The sequence below is a fragment of the Convolutriloba macropyga genome, chromosome 10 (genome assembly GCF_964194025.1).
Source record: "Convolutriloba macropyga chromosome 10, txConMacr16.3, whole genome shotgun sequence".
Classification (NCBI taxonomy): domain Eukaryota; kingdom Metazoa; phylum Xenacoelomorpha; order Acoela; family Convolutidae; genus Convolutriloba; species Convolutriloba macropyga.
The window spans coordinates 58,782,155-58,803,662 of record NC_134477.1 but is presented as its reverse complement, the minus strand read 5'-3'; the positions used below and the strand labels follow the sequence as shown (position 1 = coordinate 58,803,662).

The following is a 21,508-nucleotide window of genomic DNA, read 5'->3' as shown; positions in this document are numbered from 1 at the left end:
GAAAGACGGAAAAAACGCAAGAGAAAAGCATAGAGAAAAAAAGAGAAAAGTAAGAGAGAAAGAGGATAGAAAAAAGACAGAAAAGAGCGGCCGAAAAAATAGAAAATCAAGAGAGAAAGGGAGAGATAAAAAGACAGAAGAGAGCGAATGGAAAAACAGATAATTGAAAGAGAAAACACAAAAAAGACCAATCAAAGAGAGAAAAGCAAAAAAGGAGAGAAAAGATAAAGAGAAAAAAGCAAAAAAAAGGAAAAGTAGGCAGAAGAAAAAGAACAGAAAAGAGAATAGAAAAGAAAGAAAAAGGAAAGACGGAAAAGAGAGAAGAATTAAAACAGAAAAAGCAGAAAAGAGGAACAGAAAAAAATAGAAAGGAAAGAAAAATGAAAAGATAGGCAGAAACGAAAGACAGAAAAGAAAAAGCAAGAGATGTAAAAAAAGGAAAGAGAGAGAGAGATGAAAAACAGAGAAATGAAAGAAAACACAAGGACCAATGAAAGAGAAGAAACTAAAACAGTAAAACAGAAAAAAAAGAGAAAAGCAAAACCAAGGAAGAGAAAAGAGAAAGAGAAAGGAGAGAAAGAAGAGACGAAAGAGTGCAAAAGAAAAGAAAATAAGAATAGAACAGAAAAAAAGATTAGTGAAGAACAGAAAGAGAAAAGAACGACTGAAAAGAAAGAGAAAGAAAAAATAGAAAAGGCAGAAAAGAAAAACAGAAAAAAAGAGAAGAGAAAGAAAGAAACGAGAGACAGGAAAGAGAAAAGCAAGAGAAAAAAAGAAAAGCAAAGAAAGAATAGAAAGAAAAGGAGAGGTAAAAAAGACAGGAGAGAGAGAGAAAGAGACAGTAAAGAAATGAAAAAACACAAAAAGGACCAATGAAAGAAAAAAGAAACCGAGAAACCAATCGTAAGACCGAGACGAAAGAGAAGCAAAAAAGAGAGAGAGAGAAAAAAAAGTAAGAGACAAAAGGAAGGCAGAAGAAAACGAATAGAAGAGAAAGAGAACAGAGAAAAGAAAGCGAAAAGAAAAACGAAAGAGAAAGGGTAAAGAAACAAAGAACCGGCAGAAAAGAACAGAAAAAAAAAGAAAAAAAGAAAAGAGAAGAGAAAAGCAAAAACGAAAGACCGAAAAGAAAAAGCAAGAGATGTAAAAAAACAGGAGAGAGGGAGAGAGATGAGAAAAACAGAGAAATGAAAGAAAACACGAAGAAGGACCAATGAAAGGGAAAAAAATAAAAGTTAAATAGAAAGAGAGAAAAGGAAAACCAAGGAAGAGAAAAGAGAAAGAGAAAGGAGAGAAAGAAGAGACGAAAGAGTGCAAAAAAGAAGAGAAAATGAAAGCAGAAGAACTGAAAAATAGAAGATAAAGGCGGAAAAGAACAACAAAAAAGAGAAATGAAATAGAGAAAAGAAAGAGAGAAAAGAAAGAAGAGAAAGACAGAAACGCAAAGCAGAAAAGAAAAACAATAGAGAAAAGAAGAGAAAAAAGACAGAGTGACAGAGAGGGGGGAGCGGCGAACAACAGAAATGAAAGAGTGAAAACACAAAATACCACCAAAAGAGAAACATAGCTGGCAGACTACCAGAAAATAGCCACAATAGCTTCGTAGCTCTGCAGTCTCAAAAAATCAGTAAAACAGACAGACCAAAAAAATCGTCTTTTCATTGAAGGCTGGTATGTTAAATTTTCATTAAAAATCAGAACAAGTTTTTGCTGCCTGTATTAGCTGCTCTCAAATAACCTTCATTTAGAGTGACACACACCCATTTCACCTTATCTCAACTAAATTAAAAAGCCAATTTCAAAGTGGGGAAGTCATTTTTGAGAGTGAGGTAAGTCTAGTGTGACCAAAATTTCAATCACGCGAATGAACAAAAAAAAACTCGCTCCACTATGAGAAAAAAATGACATCACGCACGCACTTCAGATGAAACTGCATGAACGAATGAACAAAAAGCAAATTTGAAGTGGTCGTGACGTCATATGGTCGCAAAAAAAATCGCTACGACGAAATAAAAAAAAAACGAAGAGAAGGTCAATAATATACCCAGCTATCGCTGTGCGGCTATTAAAAAGAAACCCAGAAACCAAAAAAGAAAAGAGACGGAAAAGAAAGAGAGAAAAGCAAAAAAGACAAAAGAAAGAGAAAGAAGAGAAAAGAAAGGAAAGGGAGCAAAAAAGAAAGAGAGAAACGGAAAGTAAAAGAAACAATGAAATACAGAAAGCAAGTGATACGAAAGAGAAAAAGAAAGGCAGAAGAAAAAGAACAGTAAAGAAACAAAAGGAAGAAGACAGAAAAGAACGAGAAAAGAAAGAGCAAAGATCTTCCTAGAGTCAAAACCAAAACCCGAACAAACTCTTCGCAGTCTACCTTCGTTTGCTCTAATAAAACTGACAACAAAAATTTATGTTAATTAAACTTCAGTTGTTAGATCTCAGTCTTATAAGAAGTTTAAACAACTGAAACTTAATTAACCTAATCATTTGTTTTCAGTTTTATTAGTGCAAATGAAGTTAGGCTGCGAAGCATTTGTTCGGGTTTTGCTTTTGACTCTCAGAAGAACTCTCCTTCGTTTCTCTTTCTTTTCTGTCTTTCTCTTTCTTTTGTTTCTTTACAGTTTTTTCTTCTTTTTCTTTTTCTCTTTTAGACCCAGGTTCAAACCCGACTGTTGTCAGTCGCTTTCTCAGAAAACCATGTTTAAGGGCCGTTAAAACATGTTCAGATAGGCCCTTAAACATGGTGTTCAGTGGCTCTCTGTCGACGTTGAAATAATATATAGATGAAACATATTGCAATTATCAGCTAGCCCAAAACTATCAATTGTTGTTTGCGTTGTAATTGCAACACAACCCAACACCCCCCCTGTCCCCTGTACACTGCCTGTACACTATAACTACTAAGCTGTTGGGAGGGGGGGGGGGGGGCTATAATAGAATTTCCTTGAATTTGTTACCCAAATAAATTTAAAAACAGCAGTTATAACGGAAATCAAACCTTTGGCAAATCCAGATTGTAGATCGGGTTGGGTAGCTAACACCACTTTGGGATCTGTCAACTTGGTGAGGTCTTTGAGGGTATGAACTGCTTTGAGGTTTTTGAAGGAGAATGGATTTGTACGATCTGACTCGAACTGTGTCATCAGCCTACAAAACAAACAGGAATCGTTTCTAATATCGGATCTTTTCCGTTTGTGCCCCACAGGTACGTTATGCGCCCCCCCCCCCCCCCGTTACAGAGCACGTGTCATTACATAGTAAATCATTATGTAAAAATATGGCACTGTGTCTGGGGGGGTGCAAATAATATGCGCCCACTAAGCGAGGGGGGGGGGCACAAACGGAAAAGATCCCTAATACCAATATAAATGCTGGCTGTATTATACTCACAATACAGCAAACTGACAACAACTTATGTTCTTGATCCAGATCTGCATACAAACAATGAAAATCATCAACAACTGGCAAGATTTCAAGATACACTTTTAGTCAGACGTTCTCCCAATCTATCATCAGAAAAGCTTAAGATTTGTCTTAGGATAACATAATAATAACAAGACTTGGATATCCCTAAGGGTGAGCGAAAATGCTAATTTTAACTGGACAAACCATATGCCAAAGCCAAAGACATTTTTTCATCAAATGCGGAAGGCTAGATATCACTGTTTCATTCAAAGTAGCACATGAAAAAAATCCTTTTTTTGGCTCAGCAAAAAGTCAACACGGTAATTTTACTTTTACGTTAAAAAAAGCCGCCTACATGGTACTTCCTGAACGTGGTACCTACTGAAAAAACCCAAGACTAGCAGTACTCCTCTTCTAGTCGTATAAAAACCAAAAGAAGGTCCATGATAGCCCCAGCTATACCTCTTCGGCTACAAATAATACAAAAATCTTGAAAAACGATACCAGAGTTTAGTATCTCACCTATCGCTCATCCACTCCATTTGGCTCTTGGCAAACTCGATGACATTGTGAGACATGTTAGAGAGGAATGCGAGAGAGTATTGGTTTAGTCCACTCTCTTCATTCTTCCACAGACTGTCCAAAAGTTGTGCCAATTCCAATACTCTGCCTAAAGAAATTCCATTGGTCCCTTTTGTTATTATATCAGCTATTAACTAAAGATAGAACATAGATCGACTATCGTCGGATGAATTGCTCTCGAACGACAGGCGGAGGCAATTTAATAAAGTAAAGAAGCTCAGAATTTTTAGGGTGCAATGACTCGGACTTGCTAGCGTTTCGAACATGCGACCCCCGGGATAGCAGTCAGATATCTTACCCACTACGCCACAACGTAGTTGTTGCTCAACCGCTAACCACTTTTATATTCGCAACAAACTTTATTTTGAAATGAGATCAATTGAAATCACTCAAAACGAAGTGAAGCGTAAAAAGGTCACTTGAGAAGTCACAGAATGTTGTAATAAAAGCGCACAAATGGTCAAGCAAATATTTTGCATAAAAAACTAACACGTTTAAATAATTGCTTCAACTTCGTTCGAGAGCAATTAAACCAAGGGGTTAAACAAATTCACTAAGTGGGACTTCAAATGACGTCACTAGACGTTATTATACACCACTACAAACACTAATAAAATTTAAATTAAACGAAATAACTTATTACTTGTTTTGGCAGACTTTTCATGTGACTTTTAGTAGTGCAACTGCAGCCTTTTAGTTTAGCTCCTGACAATTTTGAATGAGAGAATATTTAGATCATGCAAAACGCAACAGCCAAGGGCGTAAAAGTCACTCTTAAAGTCAAAACTGTCTAGCAATAATTTTGCATTGAAAAAAGGCCAAAACGTTTACATTAATTGCTTCAAACTTCGTTCCAGAGCAATTAAAAACAAATTATGCCAAACGCATTGCTCTCGTGACTGACAGGAGCTGAGTTTTATTGTAGTCCGCTAAGACAAGAAACATAGCTGGCAGATTGCCAGAAAATAGCCGCAATAGCTTCGTAGATCTGCAGACTCAAAAAAACAGTAAAAGAGGCAGACCAAAAAAATTCGTCTTTTCATTGAAGGCTGATATGTTATATTTTGATTAAAAATCTGTATAAGTTTTTGCTGCCTCTATTAGCTGATCTCAAATAACCTTCATTTAGAGTGACACACACCCATTTGACATTATCTCTTTGAATTAAAGTAAATAAAAGTCAATTTCAAAGTGAGGAAGTCATTTTTGAGAGTGAGGTAAGTCAAGTGTGACCAAAAATTTAATCACGCGCATGAACAAAAAAACTCGCTCCACTAAGAGCGAAAAATGACGTCACACATGCAATTCAGTTGAAATTGCATGAACGAATGAACAAAAAGTGGCTGTGACGTCATATGGTCGTAACAAAAATCATGACGACGAAATAAAAAAAAACATAGCAGGACAAGTCCTGACGTACAATTCAAAGAATTTTCATTGACTAAACAGAAAAACCAGACCTAGAATGGACTAAGAGTGAGCTGAGAAAACCATTTTTAAAAAAATTCTGATAAAAAATAAGAAAAAAAAACAGAAAATCAATGTGAAAATGCCGCATGTGAACAAAAAAACCACTCACGAGAAATGCAAATTTAATTCACACAAAAAACTAGGCCTAGAATGAGCTTTGAATGGATTGGGAAAACCATTTAGAAAAAAATCCGATCCAAAAAATCGAAAAAACAGTAAAAATCAGAGTGAAATTGCCGCATGTGAACAAAAAACCACTACCGAGAAACCGAATTTTTGTTCAAACACCATTTTCTCACTCTACTTTAAAATTAGAGCGAAAAAATTCACGCCGCAAATCCACTCGCTCTTTCGCTCCATTTCCTGTTTCGGCGTGACCAAAATCACTACTCCAATTTGACTTCAAAAATCATGAAAATGTGTGAACAGATCTTAAAAAAAAAAAGACAGCGCCCCAATACAATTCAAATTCTTTGAATTGTAAAAAACCAAGAGAAGGCCAATAATAGCCCCAGCTATCGCTGTGCGGCTATTAATTAGTGACCGGGCTTTATCTAATGTTTCGGCTCCCCAGTGTTTTTCATGCCCCTCAATTAAAATTTATATATTGTTATATAGCACGTTCTTTGTAAAAATGGCACCTGCGCTTGCATGACGTAAAAGTTATATGCCCACTAAGCTATTGGGGCCCATTAGTTATTGGGGCCCGTAAAAGTTACATACCCACTAAGATATATGCCCACTAACATCTAAGTTATCTCATTAATTACTTCATTAATTAACGTTATACGTATTTTCGCATAACAAGGAAAAAAATTCAAAATCTCTATTGCTCCGACAAATTTCATTCGACTGTCAAAAACTTAATTCAATTCGAAAATTTTAGCACGACCAAATTTGCAGCAAAGATTTTGTGTATTTTTGGCGATAATAGTTATTATCATCATCTCCAAAAATGCACAAACTCTTTGTTGCAACTTTGGTAGTGCTTTTATCAGCTTAAACATCAGGCAAAAGTGCGGTAGTGTCTCCACCGACATTCTGAATGATGCAGTTAAGTCTATGTAAGTTATGGAGATGGCCGAACCAGATACGGCTCCTAATTTCAATCTTATCATGCAGGCACTCAGAGACGATCCAGATGTTGCAAAAGCACTGCTCAAAGCACAGTTTAGAAGCAAAGGAATTCCTGCTGTCAAATTTGACAAGCAATCTGAGTGAGACAAAAACTGACAAGAACAAAAATAGTGAACGAGCGTGGTAGTGGTGGCTTCTCACTTGGGAGGATCTAAGTACTCCTTACATCAGATATTTAGTATAACAGACCTTCGAGGCGATATATGCAAGTTCACTCTGGTTATTTATCAGTCAGAAGGTCACCATTAGACTCCCGCTTTAGAGCTTGTGCTCGCCGGGGCCCTCGGAACAGGTGAAGGTGTGTTTTTGTGCTTGAGAGCCTCCCGTATCTCCAACACGATTGGCTTGGTTTCTTGTATATGACCAATCATGCACTCTAGTGCAGTGATTTTGTAGAATTTTCTTGACATAGTGAACGAGGATAAAATTTTGTGACCGATTTCGTTCTGTCTCTCAAACTGCTTTATGTTTACATAACCCTGTACAAAATGTTCCGTGTGCTGAATTTGTTTTTAAGTTATTTCTCAAAAAAGCTGTATACAATGGGTTTGAATAGTGGCACTAACTGATTGTTGTAAAAGTTGTTGTCCAAGGCCATTATAAAAATGGAACAGCGCTATACATAACACATATATAGAACATTATAACATATCCCACCACCTCGTTTTAATGTGTTAGAGTATTGCGCTGTTTAGAGCACAACAATTTCACGCCATCATAAAAATATCAGAACTTTTAAAACAAAGGGTTCGTTGCTTCATGAAAACAACTTCTGGCATATTTTCAGAGCCCATTTTTGGCAATTAAAAAATGTCGATATTAAATCTACATAAATTAGCGATATTGACAGCAAATTCTTGTTCGTCATTTTGTCCCAAAAAATTCTTTTCATTGGGCATATTTTACTAATACAGCTATACGAAATTATACCTTGACTTTTTTATCTAGTCTCTTTCGAACCAAAATCAAATCAGAAAAAAGCCGAATTTGAGTGACCATGATGAGATTAATAAGTGTAGCACACAACGAGGATGACATTCAACATATTTCATCTACATTCTACAGATTCGGATAAAAAACTCTTAACCCCGGATGGATGTAGCAGATGAAATACTGAATGCACGCCTCCAACCAATCAGAGACTGAAAAGACTCTATTCTCTTTTATATAGCACGAACACAACTGACCACAGTAAGTCTATTAGATAGTTGCATGATGTGTATACCATTGACTCCGGTGCTGTATTATATTACCACCGTTATAATTGAAGTTTATCTTCATTGTTTTACAGAGTCGGTTAGTCTGAGAGAACTAGGTTAGCCTACTTCGCGCGCAGAAATAAGTAGCCCTAACTCTTTATATTTAAAAGGAGCCCACTTCGGATCTTAATAGCTAGAAATTCTCCTGCTCTCTTTTCATAAAGGGACAATAATTCGAAGGATATCAAAGCATACCTGCAGTGTCGACACATATGAGCACATTTCCCCTTTCTCTTAGAGTGGTCATGATATTGACAGTGAGCTGTTCATCCCTCACGGGTCTTTTCTCAGGCAAGTACGTCCCATTAAACGCGTCTGTGATTAGGATGTGAGATCTAAACAGAAATCCTCCCTGATTATAACCCGTATGCCCCGTTCAGTCAAATCGTTGAGCGCTCCATTTCCCCCTTTTAATAAAGAAGGATATTTTTGGGTAAACTTAAGCAAGCATTTTTTATCAGAGAATATAATCAATTTCTGTGCACTATTCTGAAAACTTCTTATTTGTAACCACTTCTCCAAATCATGTCCCACATAAATGATGAAGAATTAAACTTTCAGTCCGCATCAATTTAACAACTGTCATCAAGAATTGCCTACGAATAAGCAATTAACGGTATATGAATATCAAACGCAACCGCACAAAACACAGACATCAATAACTAAGAGAAAAAATACATTCGATAGACATTTCTTCCCTAAGGCAGTCATGTCTCGGTTCAATGCGCAAACGCACAATAATAGCAGTTTTGTCAATGCTTAAGTTAAGAAAAACCTGTTTTTGCAAAATTACGGCTTGAAAGTGCGCTAGTGTATCTCAATTACCGTCAAACAATAATAATAATTTAGGGTTCCCAGAATTTAAACTGAGAATTTCATACAAGCATTTTTTTGAAATCTCTAAATTCGTTTTAAAGAAAATGAAACCAACTTTGGTGCGCTTTTCATTTGACTTTTAGCAGTAAACCGCCACTAATTGAGTTCAGTTGCTTAAAATATTGAATGCGAGAGCAATTTAGATCATTCAAAATTCAGAAAACGCTTAAAAACATTTAAAAACGCTTACACAAAAGTGTTGAGCAAAGACACGCGATTACAAAAATTGCTCCATAAGAGAGCAGTTAATAGGAAACTGACAAACTTAAGCCAATCTGACTTAAAAATCAGCCTGGAAGTACAAACTTAAAATTCAGTCTATGCGTACAATTCGTGGCTAATAATATCAGGTCTGATTAAAAAGCAAAATGATAAAGATACGGTTAATATGAAGGAATATTTGCTAACATTAAAAAAATTGTTCATTACAATTATTGTAAGGCTGACAATATATCCATCAACACTCAACTCAGCCTTACTTTCGATGACCTCTTCGTTGATTTATAAACAAAGCCGACAGAAAGCGGAAAAAGATGAAAATGACATCCAAGCCCCGTATTCAATTGATTCCTGAAAAAAATTCAATTTTTTTTTGATTTTCACAATCCAGTTAAAAACTAACCAAGGAGCGCAACAAATGAATTCAAGCACACAAAAGTAACTGAACAGTCGAATGAACACGTGGACAAAGTTGCGACTCTTTGGAGGTTTTCGTGTAAAAAATGTAAATCAAAAATGAGATTCGAGCTTAAAATTATAGTTGTGTCCAACAGCCGTGCAGATAAATAATTCAAAAATCTTCAAAGGGGAAAAAACATCCAAAATGGTCTTCTTAATATTGCTGCCACAGTTTAAAAAACATAAACCGACTAACGTCGGAAAAATTGCTCTCGAATGACAGGGGGCGCAATTTAATTCAGGGGCTGTAGCGAAAACATAAGCCGACAGCAGGTTTCCAACCCCGACCTCCTGAGTCCGAGTCCGTCACCTCGTCGGAGGTATTAACTACTCCGCTATCACGGACTTAGCAACGAGTTTTGTTTGAATAACAAACTTTTTTTCGGAGTGAGAGCAATTGAAATCACTGAAAAATCAAGAAGTGCGAGCAAGAGTCACTTGAGAATTCAAAGATTATGTTGGAAGAAAAGCGCAAAACGGTCAAGCAAAAAACTGCATTAAAAAACACACACATTTACAATAAATGCTTCGCATTCGAGAGCAATTAAAAATCATCTATATTCATGGATGATGCCATTTTCAGTACTCTCTCAATCTCTCGTCTGGTAACCTTAATGAGTTCTCATTAGTTAAATTTAAAATTAGACGTTTAATTCTTAAAAATTCTTCTTTTCCACTTTTTTTAATTTAATTTAATTTAGGATAGAATCGAAAACACTTTTCTAAAGGGCGGAGTTAAAAGTGCCACACGGAAGCGTTAATTCTCCATTCGATTCTTCTTTTAACTTCTGTGTACAATGAACTGATATATTATTGACTTTGTGTTAAAATTAATTCCCTTTCTTTCTTCCTAACAAAAGATGGCAATTGACATCAATTCTTATTTTATTACGTTTCACTGAGCGGCGAGACCTGAGAACAAAATACAGAAGACATAATTAGGGGGGCATGAATACCACATATCCAAAATAATTGTTCGCATCAAAAATCCCAATGTGTGGGTTGCACATGTCTGGAGATTTTTTTTGATTTTTTTATGATTTGAACTAATGAGAAATTCCCTATTAACCAATACCAAGAGACGTCTAACCAAGAAATTCAATCATAATCGATTTCAACAAATCCCCCCTACCTCAATTGTATTAATTGATTACATCCTAATTATATCCCCAAAATTGATTTAAACATTATTTGATGTCTTCATGACTTGAACCGATGAGGACTTCGCCGTGAACCAAGATTACGTCAATAAAGAAATATATAGATACATAGATATATAGATAGATATATAGATAGTTTAACCGAGGAATTCAATAATAATCGATTTCAATAAATCCCCCCCCACTACCTGGACATGACATCCATGGTACATCCATTGAGGTGTCTCTCCCTCTTGTGGTTGTAATCAACTGCATACACTACATCCTCCTCTCCATCTTTCGTTATCTTCCAAATGGCTCCTCCTACCAAATGCCCAGCTGGGTATGCCACTATCGTCAGTCCCTCTCCTTTGCCTTTGAGGTTTATAGGTTCCTGGTACTTAACCTGTAATCCAAATCATGGATCAACGCCTTTATTTAGAGTGCCCTGGCAAGCTGAATTTCCCTCGTCAATATTTTAAAGTTAAAAATTTCTCGACCAGAAACCAACATGTGAAATTTTTTTTAATTTTGTTTTCCTTAAGCTGTTATAACTTAATTCTGCCATCAATAAACAACATGCGTAACCAGGGCGGTTACCCGGAGGGTCACGGGACCCCGTTTTCCGTCCTTTCCGGGTCTCATCGGTAACACTTAATATAATATATTGTTTGTTGTTGATGATATACTGGATACATAAATTCTTTTTAAATCATGTCACCAGTTTCCAGATCAAACTGACCAAGTTTTTCCATTGTGAAAAGAGTACAAGGCCAAATTGAAAAGTTAATTAATTTACTTTTCAATTTGGTATTCAAATTCAATACCAAATAGATCTTCAAAAAAACAGACACCTCGCAACTCACACGAACAAATTGAAAATTTTCAAAAAAACGCATACAAAAATAAACTGCAAACTAAAGTCGGCATTTTTTTGAATTCTAGGACTCCTGTGACAGCAACAAATAAAAATGAAAGGAACAGAACTCAATTTTGATGGCGATGCCTCCGAAACACAAATCTTATAGCCGCGTTATGTAAATGCTTATTCTGCAAGCTGACAACAGAAAACTATGCTTACGTCTACAATATTTCCAAAAAATCTGTATTGCGAGTGAGATAACTCAAGCAAAAAACCCACCAAACAGAATAAACTCAGAAAAAATGGACTAATCTTGGCCCAAAAATTGCCCTTTCTGATTGATATCACACTTTACCACCAATTTCAATTTCACCAAACTGCTTTTGTTTGACTGCTAAAGACGACTCAGAGACTCAATTTGAGATCCCAAGCAATTTCCGATTAAAAATCAAAGTCGACAAACAGACTTGCGTGTCGTACAATTCAGATGAACAGATAAGTGATTTGATGAATTTATAGACGCCATTTACAAAACTAAAAAAAACAGCAAAGCAATGGCATTGTTGAAATCCATCCAGGGAGAGCTTATTACTAGCGCCCTTCATAACACAAATCGTAAATGACCTAACAACTCGAGAGAGAACCGATAACACGCGCGTGAATGTCGTTATTGAGAGGGAGAAGTCATTTATTTAATGAATTTTGAAAACTGGATTTTTTCAGCTGTTCTGCGTGAACAATTGTAAAACGAAAGGGCATTAGACGACGAAACAAAATCCTATGAGCACCGCAACATAAGTACGCTCAGATTACAGTTTCGCCGGTAAAAAAAACTTATTGTTCCGACTCCTCTTGTGGGGGAATGAACTATATACTCAAATGGGAGTTTTTTGCTCAGTCAATTTTGGCCGATCGATATATTCATCGTAGAGTTGACACTGGTATCATTAGAGTGCTTGTCCAGCGCAGAATATGGAAATAAAAAGATTTTTTTAATTTTCGTTTATTACGGAGTTATCGAGGATTGAATTTTGAGGAAATAGAGTGAATTCCGGTGAGATTTTAATCACATTTTCCAGAATTTTTGACTAAAACTTTGCCAATTTTGCAAAAATCTGTTATTTTTTTAGAAAGTGTTGTTGATTTTCATTTGTAAAGACCAAAAATTTTATTTTAGGCTATTTTTATTAATTTTACTGTCGAAAATTCTGCCTAAATGTTTCAAAAATAAGACTTTTTCATCAAAAACAGCACGAAAAAAGTTTTTTTTAGTCCAGTTTGATTAAATTTACAGGAAGTACAGACCCAACCATCACTATCACAATCTTTTTAGACTCAAAATGGGGCTTTTCTACTTAAAATTCCGTTGAGAGTGCTGTAATTGAAATTTTGCCGTTTTTTTGTTAAATTTATTAGTTGATTATCAAAAACGCAGATTATTTTTTTTAGTTTTTAACTAACAAAATATCAATATCTAGAACATTCGGTTATTTAAGTGTTCCTAATGGACAAACAACATTAGCAGGGCTAGTTTTGGACCAATCTTGAACTGGTATAATCCAAAAATAATTCGGATTGTAATCAGCCGGTCTTTATTTAAAAAATCGATCTTTTCTGCATTAATTAAATAACAGATCATTTCAAACCAAAGCTCACTAATGATAGGTCCAATTGGATTCCTAAATAGCTCCACATTGTTGTATCTAGTTGATTACTTGAGAGCTTATGGTTGTTTTGACTTTTAAAAGTATTTGATTTTTAAACAAATAATTACTTAGAGTTTTGCCTCTATTTTTCTCTTAATTTGGTCAACTTGTAGCTTATTGTCACGAATGAAAGAAACCTTTTTCCCTCTTTGGAAATCAAATCAAATCTTTATTGCGGTTTTACGCCCTTAATAATGGTTTTCTGGCTTTGATATTACTAGATATTACAGGCTTTGATATTACAGAATATGGAAATAAAAAGATTTTTTTAAAATTTCGTTTATTACGGAGTTATCGAGGATTGAATTTTGAGGAAATAGAGTGAATTCCGGTGAGATTTTAATCACATTTTCCAGAATTTTTGACTAAAACTTTGCCAATTTTAAAACTTTGCCAATTTTGCAAAAATCTGTTATTTTTTTAGAAAGTGTTGTTGATTTTCATTTGTAAAGACCAAAAATTTTATTTTAGGCTATTTTTATTAATTTTACTGTCGAAAATTCTGCCTAAATGTTTCAAAAATAAGACTTTTTCATCAAAAACAGCACGAAAAAAGTTTTTTTTAGTCCAGTTTGATTAAATTTACAGGAAGTACAGACCCAACCATCACTATCACAATCTTTTTAGACTCAAAATGGGGCTTTTCTACTTAAAATTCCGTTGAGAGTGCTGTAATTGAAATTTTGCCGTTTTTTTGTTAAATTTATTAGTTGATTATCAAAAACGCAGATTATTTTTTTTAGTTTTTAACTAACAAAATATCAATATCTAGAACATTCGGTTATTTAAGTGTTCCTAATGGACAAACAACATTAGCAGGGCTAGTTTTGGACCAATCTTGAACTGGTATAATCCAAAAATAATTCGGATTGTAATCAGCCGGTCTTTATTTAAAAAATCGATCTTTTCTGCATTAATTAAATAACAGATCATTTCAAACCAAAGCTCACTAATGATAGGTCCAATTGGATTCCTAAATAGCTCCACATTGTTGTATCTAGTTGATTACTTGAGAGCTTATGGTTGTTTTGACTTTTAAAAGTATTTGATTTTTAAACAAATAATTACTTAGAGTTTTGCCTCTATTTTTCTCTTAATTTGGTCAACTTGTAGCTTATTGTCACGAATGAAAGAAACCTTTTTCCCTCTTTGGAAATCAAATCAAATCTTTATTGCGGTTTTACGCCCTTAATAATGGTTTTCTGGCTTTGATATTACTAGATGTCACAATTTTGAAAAATTTTTCAGGTATTTGCCCCTTTTTCACGTTTTCTAGTTTTATCATATTATCAAGTTATTGACAGTTCGCATATCACATTATTGGCTTTCAAAATCAGGCACAATTAATAATATTAAACTTCTTGAAGCTATAGATTATGATTTCAAAGGCTTCAACATTTCCATCTAGATGAATTTATTTGAATTTTTTAACTTTTGTCTTTCACTGTCCTTTTTACTTTGTCCTTTTAGTCGTATGAAAATTCCAGTACATTGAGCCGGTTTCATTGGCTTTTTATGAAAGAATAGATGATCCAATATTCTGATATTAGTAGATAGCTGATGCCTTTCATGACTCTGAAAACAATTGTTTTTAAAATTAAAAAAAGACACTTTGCAACTTCGCGCTTTTGCTCCTTTTATTGTCTGTTTGTTATCTAGTCTCGTTAATTAAACCAAATATGACATTATTGTTTTCAAAGAAAGGTTTCAAGTGGGATTTGTGTCACACAATCTAATGTGTTTAAGGAATTCGTTGAATTTACTGGCTTCGACACGGAAAAAAGGTGAATTAATATTTGATTTTTGTCATGTTTGACGTACTTTTTGTAGACCTAAGACATATTCTGGATAAATTCCATTCTCAGAGGCTTGCTCTGGAAGAATAAACGAACCTATTTAACTATTTCATTCTGTAATTAATGGCGTTCATGTCATCGGAAAAATTTTTCTGAAAATTAAAGTGTTACTTAATTTTGGTTTTTTAAAAAAATTTTTATCTACTTGTTACCTAGCTTCATTAATGAGAGGCTACATATTACATTATCGGTGCTCGCAGAAAGTGCAATCAAAAACTTTTTGATGGCCATAGCATGGCTTTACGTTTTCGAAAGCGTTTTCTGCCAAGTTTTAATTGATTTTTTGTTTGTTGTTTATTTGTTCTTCTCTTTGTAACCGCATAAAAAAATGAATACCGGCAGTTCTTAATTGCTTTTATAGAAAAATTGGTAAGGTTACTCCTAAGGAATATATTTGTTGATTTCTAATGGTTTTCATTATTTTGAGTTTAATTGTATTAAAAAAATAAGCGAATTTTTTAACTTTACTGTTTTTGTTCTTTTTTGTCTAATTGTTACCAAGACTTTTTATTGAGTAGTCGCATATCGTTTCTGGTGAATTAAAAGTTATTTTGTTTAATATCAGTTTTATCTGACGCTATTTTGACTTTGTTATTAAATTTTGTTTTTTAAAAAGGACATGAAGTTTTTGATGTAATTAACTTTTGTTGTTGTTTGATTTTTCTGTTCGTCTTGACTCGCTTTCTAAATATTTGCACATCTCACCAATCTAATGCACCATTTTCAATCCACCACTGAGTTATTTGCTTTGGAGGCTATCTTTTCGTTCATACACCAATTTTTAAAACTTTATGTGCAATTGCACATTACCGAGTCGCCTTGTTATCTTAACAATCGTTTTCACCGAAAATGAGTTACTATTTTCCCGAAAATCCTTTCTAGTCAGCTCACTACTGGATTTGCTTGCTAAACCCTCATTACCGCAAACGCGCCATTGGCTCTCACTAACAAACAAATTGCGACATTTTGTAACAAAACTAACATCGGAAGCATTGCTCTCAAACGACTAGTGGAGCTCCAATCTATTGCAGCCTACTTCAGTGGGGGGGGGGCTAAAGTCACTAAGGGGGGTTTCCAATGACGTCATTAGAGGTGAATATATACCACCATAACCAGTAATAAAATTTGAATTAAAAATACACCAACTTTAGCGCACTTTTCATTTAACTTTTAGTAGAGAACTCCCTTTACTTTAGTTCAGCTGCGGATACTAGTGAATGAGAGAGAAATTAGAAGTTAAGAGTCCGAAAAGTTAAAATCACAAAAAAACAAAAACGTAATGGCGTGAAAGTCATTCAAAATTTTGCTCGAATTACTCGAATTGACTCGAATTACAGTTCCATTTTTCTATTCAACCCCATCCCAGTGAAAATAAGTCCTCACTCTTGTCCAGAAGACCAAAAAAACAATCTAAGAATCCGACTATAACGACATTTTTTAGATTTCAAACCGAGCATACAGACGATTCTTAACATTTAAAAACGAACATACCAAAGATTCCTAGCTTTTGATACTGAAAATACCGACGATCGTAAAGTTTCACGTTTAGTTTAAAAAAAAAGACAATTAGGCAAGAACAATACAAACGTAAGGTATACTGAGAGCAGAAAATGCAGATTATTTTGGCCCCAAAATAATCGAAATAGGGTTGAATGCTCGGACAATTCATAAGAAGAATCCAGTCATCTTTGAGATTTTTTTCCACTGTTTGCAGCCCAATAGGCGCGGTTGGCGTTATTTTCTTCAGAAGAGCATGTTATGCAAGGTAGTCTAAACACGCGCAATTATTGTGAAACTATGTGACGAGTATTCGGATTCTAACCAGCATTCGGATTCTATCCAGCATTCGGATTCTAACCAGCATTCGGATTCTAACCAGCAGTCGGATTCTAACCAGCATTAAGATTCTAACCAGCATTCGCATTCTAACTAGCAGTCGGATTCTAACCAGCATTTGGATTCTAACCAGCATTCGCATTCTAACCAGCAGTCGGATTCTAACCAGCATTCAGATTATAACCAGTATTCGGATTCCAACTAGCATTCGGATTCTAACCAGCATTCGGATTCTAACCAGAATTTGCATTCTAACCAGCAGTCAGATTCTAACCAGTATTCGGATTATAACCAGTATTCGGATTCTAAAAAGCATTCGGATTCTAACCAGCATTCGGATTCCAACCAGCAGTCGGATTCTAACTAGCATTCGCATTCTAACCAATATTAGGATTCCAACCAGCAATCGGATTCTAACCAGCATTCAGTTTCTAACCAGCATTCGCATTCTAACTAGCAGTCAGATTCTAACCAGCATTTGGATTCTAACCAGCATTCGCATTCTAACCAGCAGTCGGATTCTAACCAGCATTCAGATTCTAACCAGCATTCGCATTCTAACTAGCAGTCGGATTCTAACCAGCATTCAGATTCTAACCAGTATTCGGATTCCAACTAGCAGTCGGATTCCAACCAGCGTTCGGATTCTAACCAAAATTTGCATTCTAACAAGCAGTCGGATTTTAACCAGTATTCGGATTATAACCAGTATTCGGATTCTAAACAGCATTCGGATTCTAACCAGCAGTCGGATTCTAACCAGTATTCGGATTATAACCAGTATTCGGATTCTAAACAGCATTCGGATTCTAACCAGCATTCGGATTCTAACTAGCATTCGCATTCTAACCAATATTAGGATTCCAAACAGCAGTCGGATTCTAACCAACATCTCTTACTTGCAGGCTCAAAAAAATAGTTCTTTTAATCATGTGAAATAAACTTGCATCCAGTTTGTACCTCTCCCCAGTATGTATTGCGCCCCAGTTATAGATCACGTGCCATTACATAGTAAACCACTATGTAAAAATATGTCACGTGCTTCTGGGGGATGCAAATAAAAAGCACCCACTAAGCCGGTGGGGCACAAACTGAAGAGATCCATAATTTTTCTATCAGCCAAATTGTAATAGAAGACCTCTATGATCTCGTTATTTGTCAACGTTGTTTGTAAATCTTTTTTTTTCAGCACGCAGGTTTAATTCTTTCGTTCTCCACCTTCTAACAAAGCACAGAATATAGCCGGCAGATTGCAAGAAAAATAGCCACAATAGCTTTGTAGACCTGCAGTCTCAAAAAGATAGTAACAGAAACAGACCAAAGAGAAAATTCTTTGTTAAATTCTGAGATGTTATATTTTGATTACGAATCCGTATAAGATATTGCTGCTTCTAATAGCTGCTCTCAAATAACTTTCACTTAGAATGACACTCACTCACTTTATCTCTTTGAAGTATCTCTTATCTATCCTTAAAGTAAAGAAAAGTCAGCTTCAGAGTCAGGAAGTCATTTATGAGAACGATGTAAGTCACGCCTGACCACAAATTTAATCACGCAAATGAACAAAGAAACTTGCTCCAATAAGAGTGAAAAATGACGTCAAGCAAGCAATTCAGTTGAAATTGGATAAACGAATGGACGAAAAGCAGATTTGAAATGATTGTGACGTCATATGGTCGTAACAAAAATCTTCACAACGAGATAAAAAACATAGCAGGACAAGTCCTGACGTACAATTCAAAGAATTTTCATTGACTAAACGAAAGACTAGACCTAAAACGGACTATGAGTGAATTGGGAAAAACATTTTCAAAAAAATCAGATCAAAGAATTTGAAAAAAAATTAAAATCGAAGTTAAAATGCCGCCTGTGAAAAAACCACTAGCGAGAAAGCGGATTTTTGTTCAAACACCGTTTTTTCACTCTACTTTAAATTTAGAGCGGATAAATTTCACGCCGCAAAATCACTCGATTTTTCGCTCCACATCTTGTTTCGGCGTGACCAAAATCACTACTCCAATTTGACTTCAAAACTCATGAAAATGTGTGAACAGATCTTTTAAAAAAAGACAGCGCCCCAATACAATTCAAATTCCTTGAATTGTAAAAAAATAGGAGCGCAATAATAGCCCCAGCTATCGCTGTGTGGCTATTAAAAATGAACTCAACCCGACCTGTTTTATATTTTCAAAGGCAGTGTCCACATGGTCCAGAGTAAACGTGGTGAAGTGTTCGTAGTTGTGTCTGGACTGGTAGAGGTCATAGAGGAACATCTGGCCCATCTTGTGCACTGGAACTGTACAGTAGATGTCACAGTCTAGTTTCAACTGGCCAACCAGATAGGGCAGTAGTCCTACAAAACCAATTATCTATTGATTCCCTTTCGTAGTGTTTTTCAGCCCCCCCCCCCCCCATTGTCTTGTTAATATACCTGAAACGTAAAAATTTTCTTGGAAAATATGAGAATCAAAAAGAAAAGCGTGAAAATAAATTTTCACTAGTTTAGTCATCTAGACACGCTGTCAACTACCCAGGCAACATAACTGTTAATTCTGGCTAAAGCTTTTCAAAAAAGGGAATGTTCCTTCAGCAGGTTTCAATTTTAAATCTGTCTAAAAATTGGGTCGGAGGCGAGTTAAAATGGGAGACACCATGAATTTAGGTCTCCTCGGCAGCTCAGATGAATCGCATACGCACGCACTACGAAAGTGACGACGAGAGCAAAAAATGGTCGTAAGAAAAAGCGCATGCATAGAACAACAGGACAAGACAAAAAATGCTAACTGCGTCCGAGCTAAAAGCTACAAACCTAAATGAGTGATGTCAGGATGTGATAGAAGGACGCAGTCAATCTCTGGCACCCTTCCTTTAATCCTGTCAACCACTCCCATCGAGAGCCTCTCGTCCCAGCCACAATCTGGCAAACACAATCCAATGACAATGGCAGTCAGTAAGTTCGAAAAAAAAAACTGTCACAATTTTTTTTTCGAAGTGTTATTATGTTGAAAATTAAGTACATATTAAGTAACAGGTTGTTAACAAATATCGTATCCACAATTAAATTGAAAATAGAATTTTTTAAATGAACATTATTCATTCTGGGAGCACCAGGGTAGCCAATTGAGAAATGCTGTCAAATTTTATAGATCATTGATTTTAATCGACCATCAGAAAATGCACGGAAATTTGACGAGTGAAATTTTTTTCGCTTTCTAAAGAATTTATTTCCGCTCACGTAATGACTATTTTTTTACAATTCAAACAAAGGGCACCCACAAAAATTCAAAAGAATTTCATTTTCGAAACCAAAATTGAAGCATAGAGCGAAAGTGGCAAATAAATTTTTTAATTTCCAAAGTGATTGGGTAGCAAGTACTGTTGAGCAATTTCTAAATTTCTATCATGGACTGTCAAAAAATCAAACTTTAAATTTCCCTGAAAAATCTAATAAAAACATTTGTGGAAAAAAATCAATTAAATCTGTTTTGAGTACTGATGCCTTCTGCCACGTGAACCAGCATGGATACAAAACTCCATTCAAACAAATTTCTTCTCTTAGTTCACGCAACGCAAAACAAACAGATTAACACAAATTGTAAGTTTTCGATTTTTATTTCGTTTTCAGAATTTGTCTTCGAATCGAACTATGTCTCTGAGAAACTATGGTCTGAGAAATGCAACCATGGTCTTACAACAATTTTGTACTGCCTTAAGACTCCAATGGATGAGAATTATTTTGAGATGGATGAGACTCCAACTGCCTTAAGACTCCAATGGATGAGAAACCTACGAAGAATATTTGTCAAGCCTGAAACGGCATTACCTTAAATTGCAGTCTTGAATTTTATTTGAAGTTGTGGTTTGAACACAAATATCTGAGGAAAATTAAGAACCGAAGAGAAATAAAAAAAAAACCCAAGAAAAATATTTAAAGAAAAAAGGAAACGTAAATTTCCTTCAATATGTTTAATGCTTTGTTTTAATTAAGTTCATCTTATCCTACGTCATATGATCTCATGGTAACTTCTAATGAGTTTTCCGCCTCTGAGGTGCCAGCCATAATTGATAAGAGACAATTATTCAGCAATTTGAGCATTTCTAAAAATTTGAATATATGGTAAACAGCGCGTATAATAGGAGGGGTAGATGAACGTAACCTATAGGACCTCCAAGCGTCTGCCCTCAAAAAAACAGCATCGAGCACGTTATTACATTAAAGACAAAATTAAGGCTTAAGTCTTCGTTTATAACGTAAATTAGTTCAGGTGGTATATGGAGTAAAAACTTAGGCGATATGCAGATAATTTAAATAGCGCACCTGCACATATAGTACTTTTTTCTGGAATACGCCAATTTTTTTTGTAGATTCCAAAATTGTGAAAAATAACAACAAACTAAAAACTAAACGATATTTCAAGATATCCTACTAAACAAACATAAACATAAAAACTAAACGTAACCGACTAGCGTCGGAAGAATTGCTCTCCTAGAACGCCTAGTGGGAGCTCAAATCTACTGAAGCTTGCTTCAGTCGGGGGAGGGGTAACTAAATTCACCAAGGGAGCTTCAAATGACGTCATTAAAGGTTATTACATACCTCAATAACCACTGATGAAATTTAAAGAAAATGACATAAATTTTGGCGCCCTTTTCGTTTGCCTTTTAGTAGCAAACTGCGACCCCTTGAGTTCAGCTGCTTTAAGTTGTA

At 35.3% G+C, this 21,508-nt stretch overlaps 1 protein-coding gene across 1 annotated transcript in view; it reads right to left on the bottom strand.

The window, feature by feature from the left end:
- Positions 1 to 21,508, bottom strand: part of LOC142348226 (cleavage and polyadenylation specificity factor subunit 2-like) — a 134,956-nt gene that overhangs the window by 23,821 nt on the left and 89,627 nt on the right. Inside the window, exons 3-8 of the mRNA XM_075399507.1 lie at positions 19,610 to 19,717; positions 18,975 to 19,153; positions 10,750 to 10,946; positions 8,043 to 8,182; positions 3,922 to 4,069; positions 2,993 to 3,141 (exon numbers count right to left, since the gene is read on the bottom strand). Coding sequence (XP_075255622.1) covers positions 2,993 to 3,141; positions 3,922 to 4,069; positions 8,043 to 8,182; positions 10,750 to 10,946; positions 18,975 to 19,153; positions 19,610 to 19,717 — 921 coding nt within the window. The remainder of the gene's footprint in view (positions 1 to 2,992; positions 3,142 to 3,921; positions 4,070 to 8,042; positions 8,183 to 10,749; positions 10,947 to 18,974; positions 19,154 to 19,609; positions 19,718 to 21,508) is intronic.